Source organism: Perca flavescens, chromosome 4, assembly GCF_004354835.1.
Source record: "Perca flavescens isolate YP-PL-M2 chromosome 4, PFLA_1.0, whole genome shotgun sequence".
NCBI classification, from domain to species: Eukaryota; Metazoa; Chordata; class Actinopteri; order Perciformes; family Percidae; genus Perca; species Perca flavescens.
In genome coordinates this window covers 15,723,908-15,737,321 of record NC_041334.1, presented here as the reverse complement: position 1 = coordinate 15,737,321, position 13,414 = coordinate 15,723,908, and the positions used below count along the sequence as shown (strand labels likewise).

Here is a 13,414-nt window from a genome sequence, read left to right as displayed (position 1 = left end):
ACTGCGTGGAGGAGGGGTGGGGGTGCGTGCGTTGGTAAGGCTTGTATCATGTGGACGCAGCGACAGTTTTGTTGTCATTACTTAGAATTCCTCATGGGGGAGACAGAAACTACACACTATAGCTTTAACAGATAGAGTAGGTTTAGACCACACTATAATTTACACAGGCCCAACAATTCCCCCAAGACCAATTGTACTTAAAAAAAAAATCCTTTAATTAAAATTATGACCGGTGTGCTTTAATAGATAAAGTAGTTACATTCTACAAGTGGTTAAATTCAACCTGAAACAGTGTTTTTTTTTTTATCTGGGGGTTAAGACATCCTCAAGGACTAGTGAGATAAATCTGAGTGTGTGCAAAATGAGAGGAAACCTTAAAAAACTAAGGCACAAATACTGTTAATCATTTCTAGACTTTCCTCTAATCTTTGCTTTGTGTCTCATGGGTTTCTGGCTCAATTTATTTTTTCAGAACTCAAATGATTATTATTCCAAAAACACAAGAAGGAGAAAACACATTTACTTTAACTGGTCACAACTAGTAGACGTATGCAACTGGAGACGAGGGATGGCATGGAGACAATGTGTAGATTTAAGGGGCTTTAAGCTAAAAAATATTGGAAACCACAGACTTAAAACATGAACATCATAACCAGCCAGTACCAATACACAGTATCAAACTGTCCTACACCTTCACAGGTCTGCTAGACGTGCAGGAAATGGCTCTGCACTGCAGCATATCCTTCCATCAAATTTGAGCCTGTGAAAAGCTGGAACTGAAACTGGGGGGTCTGATTTAGGATTTGGCCAAATCAGGACAAAAACACTTCCCCACAAAATGCCCCTCTCATGTCTTGAAACAGACAGAGCCTTGCACTGTAGGGGCAGGCAGTGTGTGCATGAGCAGAATGAAATGACGTGGATGATACTGAACCCTCTCTGGTGTTAAGTGTTAAGGTAAGTGTAAGAATTTCTCACTGATCAAAATCAAAAACTGAGACAGATTAATCCTATTACTGTCTATTAAACATCAAAGAAGGACAAAACAAAGTGTTGGCTTAATAGCTGCACAATCAGACAGTCAGCAATTTGGTAATGGAATAGTTGGAGGACGGAGAGGGCACAGGGGGTTGGAGAAAAAAGAAACATGGCATAGGAAAATACAGAAAATGGAAAAATATCACCTCCATGAACTGAGCAGGATTATTATCTGCTCTCCCACAATGACTTACAGTACTCTGGCCAAAATGACTTTCATTTCAAAATTACAAAGCAACAATGCCCTATACTATCTTTCAATTTGTGATGCAGTTTCCCTTTTTGAAGCAATACTGACACAGTCCAGCTTTCTGTCTAATAAAAATGTAATATATTCTCATTGTGCTTATACTGCAATCTATAAGTCAATCTAACAATAATTGCTATTTTTTCACAGTATGACATGAATGTGTCTCTAATTATACACCTTTGTCACTGAACCATTTACTGTAGTATATGACTCACGTTTAAACATGTCAAGTTGTTGCATGCAATTAAAGGAAATATACTTAGAGGAAAAAAATAGTCTTTAATGGCTTCATAGTGAAGCACTCACTGTGAACGACCATGTTGTCACTGGCCCACTGAACGAGTGGGTTTGGTTGAAGTGAGATGCCTCGATGGGCTGATACTAGTTTATCTTGATTTAGCTGTCATTCTCCCAAATGAGCTGCTAAATCAATTGTGACACAGGGCCGTCATTCTACTGTGTCACTGGAAGGTTGATAGTGGAATAAAAACCATCAGAACAAGGTGAGATGAGGCATGAAATTTCATCACATGAACCCATTTTTTAAGAATTCACCGTATGGGGGCCACAACAAGGTTAGAATTCAAAGAACTGTAACAGATATTAAATGACTGACTGGTCAGGTTGATCCAGAGTCACTAAAGCCGTTTTCATATATGAACTCTATGGACTATGCCTGAGGGTTTAGACATTGTCCAGAGTTTGCCTTTCAGATATGTAGCACACAACAGGAGATTGTCCGTGTCAGACACGTTCTCATCACTTACTGGAAATAATGTTTAATTTGGACGAGGAGTGGCGCTGGGAGCATTGACATATATATAATGGACCAATAGACCCCGTTGTTCTGGACGAGACCAGTGAAGGCTATCAGAAGCACTTTTCCGGTGATCTCTTCCTTTACTGCGCAGCCTCCAACTGACAGAGACAACGTAAATGTGACGTGAGCAACGTGTCTGAAAGTTGTAAGTCTTCTGGTAGCTGTGCCAAGAGAAATCTCAATCATTTCCAATCTTACAGAGACGGAGAGTGTAGGTATATGTAAGGAGATAACATAAGCACAGGCTAATTATTGCTAACTAACATACTAGTTAACATTTGTAATTAAACCTAAACAGCTATTGTAAGTCGAAACTGCCTGCGAGCTTCTCCTGTACTATACGGTAATTCCTCTACCGTGCGACAGTAAGTCATTTGGTTATAGGGCTGAACGATTTTTGAAAATAATCTAATTGCAATTTTTTCCCCAAATATTGCGATTCGATATTCGATTATTTTTTTAAGCTCTTTTTCTCTTCTGTATTATTCAACAAAGACAAACAATAAATCATTGTATAGTATGAACAACACAGAATTACACACTAGACAGTTAAATAAGTAAAAACACATACATACATATACATATATATATATACATTCACACACACACACACACACACACACACACACACACACACACACACACACACATATATATCACCGTTGCCACAACGGACCGAATGACTTATATATTATTATATATATACTATATATATACACATATATTTTTTTACAGTGCACAGAGAGGAGCTGCCTCCAGCCCTTCCCCCTCGTGAAGTTGCGTGCTGACACCGTCAACACTGCACTAGCTCAGAGAGGCTATCGTTACGTTAGTTGCTGGTGGTCTACGTGGGATTAACTGTACTAATAAAACCGTTGAAACACCGCGGCCACGCTGCTGTGAAAGCTCCCCGAACTGTCATTTATCAGTCTGATTGTTACCCCTCTCAGTGGCTGCTCCTCCACCCATATCTTTATAACGTAGCTAACTGCTAACCGGAGCTAACCGCTAATCAGAGCTAGCTCATTGCCAACCAAGCCTTCAGTTCTGCGTGCCTGTATCCATTAACTGCATGTATGGACTCGAGCCCGAACAAAACCCTTCATTTTATTAAAATGGCTGTAAAAGTTTTAAACTTCAACTCAGAATTGTTTGAATGACAGAGATCAGCTCAAGGTACAGTGTAGCGTTAGCGTGCTAAGTTGATGCTTTCTCTGCGTAGTGCAGACTGATTTGCTCTCGCGAGTCATCAAATCGAGACCAAATCGCAGCCTTTGCGATTAGGAAATCGCGTTTTAACATATCGCGATATTATCGCAAATGCAATTAATTGTTCAGCCCTACTTGGTTATGACACAATCGTTAGCCTATTTTTACAAAAACGTCTGCTACGGAGCCATAACGTGAGGTACAAGATAATGGAGCCTTTTATACATTGTCGTGTTTCTTTAGAATTAAACAATGGACAAATAGAGTCTTTAAACGCTTCAGATGTAAAGTTATTTGCAGTCAAGTGACGTAAAAAAAAAAAATGGCGGTCAGTGGAATGCTAATAGGAGGTGGTACCTTTGTAGCAACAAAATGGCGCCATCGGAGGTTTGAGATCTGAAGCGAAGCTTACCCCCTTGGCTGGGAGTTAGCCTGGCTCTGCCCTCCTACGTACTTCCGCTCAATTTTCATTTTCCCAGTACTACGTCTGGGTTTGCAGTATATTCTTGGGTTTTCTCCAGTCAAAATCTTACCGGTCCAATCACCGAACAGAGGCAGTGGCTGAGAACGATGACATTGAGGTTCGGGAACCTTCGGTGAGTTCCGTAATGGCGGCGGAGAAAGATGCGAGCAAAGTCATTCGGTCCGTTGTGGCAACGGTGCTGAATATCCAGAAGTTAAAGCCCGAGCAAAAACAGTCTTTGCTGAGTTTTGTTGGTGGCCATGATGTTATGGCCCTCCTCCCCACGGGGTTCGAGAAAAGTTTGATTTTCCAGCTCGCTCCGTTAGTGGTGAAGGAGTTGGCTAAGGCGAACGCTAGCGATGCTAAGCCGACGTCACGACCAAACATTAGCAATTGGTTACGGCAGATCCAGACTGGCTCTGGGTAGATCCAATAGTTTTAAACTACCCGTCTTCAAGGAAGTTGACACTGAGCCAATCATAGTTTGGTCATAAACAACACAGGATCTTCCCGTTCCATAAATTTGTCTGATGATTTTGGCGTCATGCCCAACAGAAGTTCACGAATCTTGTCAGTTCTCCAGTTAAACATTTTGGTTCTTTTGGTTGATTAATGTAAATCAAGTCATTTTTGTCATGTTTGTTACCTTCCAGTTTTGTGCAAGCAGCATGAAACATAATCAACACGCCCTTTAGTTTGCTGTGAATTTTCACACATTCGGCGCAGAGAGATTTTGTACTAGGGAACTGGTCGCTTATGTTTGATCCAACTGATTCAGACATTTTTGTTCTCACATACAGCTCCCCGAGTTAAGTCTAGATCATTTCAGGTTTGCAGTGCATGTATGAAAATGACTTAAAAGTGTAGGAAACCCCAATGAAAAACATACAATAAACACAGCAACTAATTTCCAACCAAGCAGTGATGAAACACGGTGTAAAGAGCCATATAAAATAAAACCACTTGCTAGATTTCAAGGACTGTAACTTTAAATTCCTATCATACATACAGAAAACAATGGACAGAAAAAAATTCTACCGCAAGATCAATACCTTACTTTTCCAGTGAATTTTTACGTTATTTTACCTCTGATCTAATTTTGTCTGACTTCAAATTCTAAATGAAAACAAAAAGCATGCATTTAAATTAGTAGTTTTGATTAAGTTTTCTATAGAAGTCCTGCTCAGTTTATTGCTTCATTCCAAATGAGTACAAGCCCTGCGGCTAAAAGATAAAATGCTACTCAATGCTCAAATAAGAGGTTTTAAAAAAAGGTGACAGGGAGGAAATGGTTCTTACAGAAAACCTATAATCAACTAATAAAAAAAAAAAAATGATTACATAGGTCTTCAGTACAAAGGTTGACTTGAATATCAGCTTCAGAGACAAACTAAACATAGCTTCTCTTTCTTTCCTTCATTCTGTCCTTTGTTGTCAAAGAGAGAAAAGAGAACATGATTTTTTTTTTGGTACATTAACTAACATTTACTGATTTTACCAAACAGGCCTGAAGCTCAAATGTTAGCAGGAGCAGAGGCTCAACTGGGGGAAAATAACCATTAACTCACTAAAAAGGATTGCAACAAAGCAGATGGTGAGCACTTCTGGAAAGAGGGATGAGGTGGAGCTTTGACCACAAAACAGCTGCAGAATGGATCGGCTCGCTCATTCAAAGAGTAATGAAAGAAACTGTCAACTGCTGATATCTGCCATCCTCCTCACAGTATGCTGTGTGGCTGGGTTTCCGCTTTATGTATATACTTTGACTGAGATCGACACAGATAGCTTTTACCTTACAAGCTGTCATGCAGCTTTTTTTTAAGCATAGACACGCTCAGAGATGAGTCATGGTAGTAGCAAATGCAACACTAAAAGCAAACATTAGCAACATTCAGACTGGGAATTTGATTTTAAAAAGTATGGCGTCAGGTTTATGTAATATCTCCTGAGCATGATAAAACATGCTCACAAATTATGTCATTTCTCTGCCTTTCGACTAACATTAGCTGTTTAGGTTTAATTACTAATGTTAACTAGCATTTTAGTTAGCAATAATTAGCCTGTACCCATGTTATCTCCTTACGCTCTCCGTCTCTGCAAGATTAGGAATGATTGAGATTTCTTTTGGCACAGCTACCAGAAGACTTACAACTTTCAGACACGTTGCTCACGTCACATTTACGTCGTTTCTCTCAGTTGGAGGTTGCGCAGTAACGCTCAGCGCTCACCGGGAAAGTGCTTCTAATATCCTTCACTGGTCTCCGTCCAGAGCAACGGGATCTGTTGGTCCATTCTTATATACTGTCTATATATATATATATATATATATATATATATATATATATATATATATATATATATATATATATATATATATATAAAATGGACTTTCGTTGATCCATACTATACTTGAAATAACAGCCAGTATATTCATAATTGCTAATCTTCCTTAAAAATGTATTATTCAATACGGTGGTTCATTATTTACATGTTTTTACCAGCAATGTTATCATGTATAAAATCCCACATTAATTCATGAGAGAAAAAGGCTCAGAGACAGCAGCTCAGGGCAATCTCTAATAAACTATTCATAGTCTGTGCTGTATCCAGCACTAAATATTATTTGCTTTACTTTTTGTTGACAGTTTAAAGCACTTAACCCATGAGGGTTGAGAACAATTTAACTGCCTAACACTAATTATGGCAATGGCATGGCATGCAAGAGCAGCATAGTAACAGCACAGGTATGGATCAAATGTAAAAAGAATGATCACATAGTTTCATGTTTCATTTTTTGTTTCTGAGACCTCCTGAGACAAATGATTTGCCATCGCAAGAGAGTTGAGAAGGTTTCTACACACATGGCAAGGTGCATAAACAATAACTCAGTATGTCAGCTTCGGAGTCTCCAATGTTAAAATGTTAAGAACAAGAGCATGAACTAAGGATAAGGGAAAATGTCAGAATGAGTGGGATGCTGAAGGCCAGTGGTCTCTTGCATGCAAAATCATTTTTCTTCTACTTTTCTTCCTCTAAATGGATCATTTTTTTTGTGGTCCCCTTTACTGCTGAAACTAGCCACTTCAGTGAATGTGAGATGCTTTGTCCAGCCAGCAGTAAACTGTAATGTCAGAACAAGGAGCCACCAAAAGTATTTCCAGTGAGCATTAAAGGCTAGAATGCACTGAGCTTGTTATTCCTGGGTCACCGCCTCTCTATTGTGCTACTTATGTGCACCACAGAATAAAATAAATGAAATGTATGAAAGAAAAAAATACTTTTTCTTTACACTGAACAAGAGCCAAACTTTTGCTATGGTTGAGTTGAAAATGAAATCCCTGTTAGGATCTCCTGCTGATATACGAGTCAAGAGGGACAGACCTGGTTGTACAATCTGTGATGCGTGTCAGCTTTATGAACGCATCTGCTACGCAAATGAATAATGTAATCATCTGACATATCTTGTCTGTGATCATGAATTATCTTTTCCCCAACTGCTTGTCACAGCAGCTCCCACTTCTTGGCGAACAAAACTAAAATGTTCTTGAGCTACAGTTCCTGGTCCTCGTGTTAACGTTACATAAGGTTGGAGTAAAATATTCATCAAGCTGCTCTGGACCTAATCTGTATGCAGCTGAGTGCTGAGGAAACACTTTTTCTGTAAACCTGCAAACTACACCAGGGTGGTGCTGCTGCTGCTGCTGCTGGGTTTAAAGTGGTTTGCGTGCAAATGTGCTTGATTGTTTTTGTGTATGCTTGAGTTTCTTTGTGTGAAGTGTACATAAACATGGTATGTGTGTATGCGAGTGGTACAGTTTTGTACGTGTGTGTATGTGTGTGTGTGTCCGCTTGGGCAAGAATACAGTAATGTGCATGTCTACATGTCTAAGAGACTGCCCGTCTTCATCTGTATGCTGAGTTTGTACTCGTGTGCATGCATTGCCTCCATTTAAAGCAAACATTTATGTCTAGCTGCAGTGCTAGTAGACGTGGTTGTCCCTCTTCCCTCTGCATGCTAGATCATGCAGCAAATGATGTCTTGCTGGCGCAGGGCGTGTAACGATACGGTCGTAAAGTTGGTTATCTTCCAGGGGCCATCAGCAGGTCCATCAGGACCAGGAGAACCAGCTGGCATCTGGCTGACCTGTAGATTCCTGGGAAGCCATAACTCCACAGACCCCTCCTAAATGACCGCACAGCACTCTCCATAAAAAAGGTTTACCGTTTAATCTATATAACTGACCAGACCGCTTTACATCACGTCAGGAGCTTTGTCTCTTTTTTGATTGTTGTAATGACCGTTATTCAATTAGAGTGGATGTTGATTGATTAGCGACTACCTTGGTAAGTGTTTGATTTTCAATACAGTGGTTCAGAAACCCAAGTGATAGAAACTGAAGATAAACTGGTAAAAAGTGTTGATCTACTCAACCTGCCGTCTGAATGAAGCTGCTTTCTTAACCTCCAGCTGTCTGAATGTGAAAAGTCAGAAGCGGGGAATGCTAATATATACATTGAAGGATAAAGAGAAAGGAGATCAGAGAAATCTAAATTAAATATGCAAGGACACCACTTACGTGCATTAATGAAGAGGGAATGAGCACTGTGCTAATGACGAAGGATTTAAGGCTTCCATGTGAGAGAGGGATCAAGAACACGCTGCTGGCGGGGCTCATTACTGTGGCCCACACCGACTCCTACCTGTGTGAGCGCACATATACGCATATTTAATGTGTGAGAGACAGGAAAAAAATGAAGAGTTCATGCACAGGGCTTTAAATGACTATGTGTTTATCAATGGGTAGATATAAAGCACACCCATGCATAAATACGCTGAGAAAAAGAATAACATTAATACATTAGAACAAATAATAGATGCAAAAAACTATTCTGTCACACTGGGTTCACTCTGGGTAAACACTGGGGGCCTCGACAAGCAGGATACATCCCATGTGGTTTGTAACACTCTTGAATCAGAGAGCTTAGCAAATCATACATATACTGCAGGCTGTTGCTGTGGAGTATTAGATGAACTAATTGACAAAAAAAAACATTTAAAAAAAAAAACTAAATGAAAGCCTGGTATCCACCCTTACCAAAATCTGGGGATGTACCGTAGACACAAAATTCGTGGACGTAGCGAGCGTCTCCATCTTGTTTTTCTTGCAACTGGATGTGACGATTTTTGACTAGAGTGTTGAGCTAGGGAGGATGACGCGGCCGCAGCGTTAGGTTTAAGTAACTTCTGCATTGGCTTCACTTATCAAACCCGAAAGCTTGTCCACTAAATTTACAGTCTATGGGTTGTACCGAAATCCAATTGGGCTACTTGATGCCGATTTTATGTAGTGAGGCAGTTCGTACATTTTATCATCTATAGTGACATATATATTTATTTATTTATTCATTAATATTCAACACCTAACCTAGAACTATGACTAATGCTGGGGTATTCATGGTCTCGGCCCAGTTACACTAAAGTGTAGCACACCTAAAGACCCACCTTCCCACCCTAAACTCCTACAGTGTAACATGTGAAGTCTCATGTTTTACCCTCAAAACTCACTATACTCACATATAATACTATATACTTATCATCAGTGATGTAAAGACACTAGATTCACACAGTTTATTATTTAAATTAAAAGTTTGTGTCCTATTCATAGCTAATAATAGCTCACTATCACACTGCAGAGAATCTCTCCAGCATGGCATTGGCATAGTGTTGACTGCACTGGAAGGCAGAGGAGGGAACAGTGCCAGTCTGGTCTGGTTCAAAAGTAGAAACACTAATTACAATAGGTTTGCAGTTGTGTAATTTTGAGACAAGATAAGGTCTGTAAAACCTTCTAACCTTGCATGAGGTTATCCTGGTTTGCTGCATCAATTATCAAAATGGGGTGCAAATCTGCAGAGCCGTGATTGACAATCCGAATCTTAAACATTTAAGGGGCAGCCCCAGCAATTTTTAGGGGTGCTGTGATCGGTAAGGTTAGGGTTCATTTTGGTGACAGTAAACACCTGGCCTTCTGAGGTGTCCTTAATTAAGACACTGAATCAGCCTCAAAAGCAAACAAGAGGGAATATTGTTTGGATCAGGCATGAATTTTCATGCCAGATAAAGGGGAAGGTAAACTTTGGAAGCAGGATTATAATCAGTTTATTAGGAGAATGCAAAACACAGCGGATCTGAAATACATTTTGAAGTTGGTTTTGAAGTCTTAGTGGTATCTGTGGAAGAATCCCTCATTTTAATTACCACAAAATTTAAATAAGCCATTACCTCGCCGGTCCCAATGAAAGGAATTTGAGTAATATGAGTAATATATGTGTAATTGCCCTTGAGACAATTTAAAACACATGACAGTACTTTATAAAAAGTAATTCTTTCAAAAGTAAAAAAAGTTGTATTATTTTGCAGTGAGTCGAGCAGTAAATAGCAATCACTCCTTTAGTAAAGTAGAAAGAGCTATTACGCTTGCCATGCCCGGCTGGATGGAAAATAAAATATGCGCTAAATAATTCATCAAATGTTTGAATGTCTATGAACGGAACATATTTTTTTCACGGTGTAAGCAGATGTGTGCAACAAACTGATTGGAAGACAGGCTATGGGGGTAAAAATGAAATCAAGTAGTAGCCTATTAATCACTTCTGTATTGTGACAGGCAATACCGCTCACTGCTTAGCAACCAACTCCTGCAGGGCAACAGTGAGAGTGATGAGATTTACCAATCGTATCTTCTCTCTAAAGTGTCCATTGTGTGGCAGCAGATCTCTAACACATATTGTTCTCTCACAATGTTCAGCAGCTCCTGTTGTTTTTCAGCCAGTGTGATTAATTATTCAAGCAAATATATAAGAGGATCAATAAAGCAAAAACATCCCAAATCACAGGTATAAGTGTCAAACAGTATTCAACAGCAGATACAGCTCATGTTCTTTGTTCAGTTCATTTCACACATACTAAATGGGCAATCAAACCTCACTAAACAAAATCACTGTGCTGTTGTGATGTCTTACCTTGAACAGGCGCAGTATGTTGGCCACCATGATGGAGACGGAGCTGGAGGAGGCTCCAATGACGCCCACCACCCTCTCAGGTTTGGTGATGATTGGTGCTCCCCCACCCAGACATTTGACGTCTGTCCCGTCCTTTTCGATCAGGGCCTGCACAAAGGTGAGCGACTGCTCCAAGGCGTGAGTGTCCCTGGAACAGGTGTCCAGGATACGCGCCCCTAGCGTGATGTTGGGCAGCAAATTATGGTCATTATTGATGCGGTCGAGTGCAAAGAGCATGGCCTCCAGTCTGTTTATACCCTTCTCCTTCTTCAGCTCCCCACATGGCTTGCCATCGTGGCCCCTAGCGTGTACTGGGAAGAGCCCACCTAGGGAAATATCCCCGTCAATGCGGATGGAGTTCAAATGTGTGTGTCCCGGCCCTTTGGCTTTGGCAGCCTGAGCGGCCTTGAGGGAGCTGTACAGAAGAAGAAGAAGAACAAGCAGCAGCAGCGCCAGAATCCGGCTGGTCCGATTCGGTGTATAAGCCGGGGGTTGAAACATGGCCGCGGCCCGAGCACAGACCCACACGGTACAACCAAACCCAGCAATCAGAAAACAACAGAAGCCAGGTATTATTTTATGATGGCCAGAGGGTTAATTGCAATACCTCTTGAAGCAGTTGGCACTGAAAAAGATTCCTCTCATGTCTCTCCCCTCCCCCCAGGATTCAATTTATGTAGAATATGAGCTTTGCTATTTCATACAATGTAATCCGGTTCTCTTCTCCTCTTTCACTCCCTCACTCCATCATTTGACCACAGTGGTGGGCAGCTGCTCCTGTGTCTGTTGTTATTCACAGACTTGCCTATGGAGATCCTTCACTTGGGGCATTAGAAAGAACAAAGGTGAACGATGAGCTTTTTCTCTCCGTCTCCCCCCCTCTCCCTCTGTGTCTCTTTCCTCTCCACCTCAATCAGAAGTTTTTAATCTCCCCTGTTCCCCTGGGCAGGGATTTGGTATATGTCAGAGCCCCCAGGCCTGCTTAGGTCCACAGGCTTCAGAGTGAATTCCTGAAAGATGAAAAAGAGAAGAGTAGTTAGACAGTGCACTGAGAAAACTGAAAAAAGGCAAAGGGATTTGTATTGGTATGAGTTTTTCAATACCTCTTTTTTTGCTTAACCTTTTCATTGCAGCATTATGTGGAACAAAGAGACTGTTCTGCTCTCAAACTCATTTCTTTCTCTTATATAGTCTTCCTACGTCTACCATTTTGAAATCAAACAGGTTTCTATGGACACTCAAGGTTGACAGGGCTGAGAGTCAGATACTCACGCTTCATAGTCATCTATTAACCTTGTCGGCGGACGCACTCAGCCACTGTCACAATAGAAGTGTGGTATTCTTTGACCATTATGTTTTCTTATTTTTGCTGTTGATTTCACATCAAACAGATTTTACATCAAATTGAAAAAGTGCTGCCTGTTTTACGGTTCCAGTAATACAAAAATGTGTTGTTGCCGTTGGCAGTAGCAGTTTGGATGCTGTTCTGTGTTGATGATTTGCTAAGAAATCAATATTTTCTAGAAAATGTACCACCATTGCTGCCACATTACTTCTTCAAAGCCTGACAAAGCGTCGGAAACATCAAGGTTTTAAAGGGAAGTTCAAAAGGACTAAATAAGTTACGGATAAAGCTGATATCTCTTTGTGCCAAATGGACCTCTCCAGCATTACCCAGGTATTTCTGCTTACTACAGGCAAAATCAATTACATATATTATAATGGAATGGAATTCATAAGTGGGTCTCAGAGTCTCTTAAGCTTGTCTAAAGTCTGTGCCTTGCGTTCTAGCAAAGTACAACAAACCAATGGGGGCATGGTTTAAGACATGAGTTTGAAATTGTAATTATGCGATTACAGACGGAGAGCAGCTTTTATATCTAGTTGGCAAAAAAATACCCACCCACCTTAAGAAATCACTGCAATAAGAAAGCTGACTTCTGATTCAAAGCAGCAATGAACACATCGGAAGATACTATACATTTTCAGAATGACTGAACTATCATCCAGAACACTGGTGCATGTTATTTTGCCCATGAAGGGTTATAAATAGTTTACACTTGTGATCACACAGAAAAAGAGCTTCAATACATTGAAAACATCCATTTTTCTGTGCAGATTTCAAGCTGGATTTGGAGTTTCTAAACTACATTCTGTCATGTACATCTACACACTATGACACTATCATTTCCTCCCTTCTCTTTTTTCTTTTTCTCTTTTCTGACACTCACAATACATGCATGTCATAAAGACACGAAATATGCCAGTACAAGCTACCTCATATGTTCATATCTACACCCTGTTCATTCCTGAAGCTGAAATAGGCTCTGAAGGAACAAGCTCCCTGCACACGGGAACAGAATAGAGCTGTAGACATTGGTTTTCCAGCAGAGTGGGTTGAAGCCTTGGATCAGCAACGGCTGAGATTCATTGAGAGCATATTGGAAGTGACAAGGTCCTTTGAATACACCCAACTACCTCCTACTGAGTGAAAAGTAATTTTTCAGAGTTGATTCTCTGCAGGTTCACTTTAACTGCTGCAGAGCAGATGACAACTGGAAAGCAAGCCAAC

General features: G+C 40.4%; 1 protein-coding gene across 1 annotated transcript in view; it reads right to left on the bottom strand.

The window, feature by feature from the left end:
• The window catches only part of LOC114554064 (metabotropic glutamate receptor 4), a 141,956-nt gene extending 130,256 nt beyond the window's left edge, over positions 1-11,700 (bottom strand). Inside the window, exon 1 of the mRNA XM_028575640.1 lies at positions 10,804-11,700. Within this exon, the coding sequence (XP_028431441.1) occupies positions 10,804-11,343 (540 nt within the window). The 5' untranslated portion in view covers positions 11,344-11,700. The remainder of the gene's footprint in view (positions 1-10,803) is intronic.
• Positions 11,701-13,414: the final 1,714 nt, after the last annotated feature.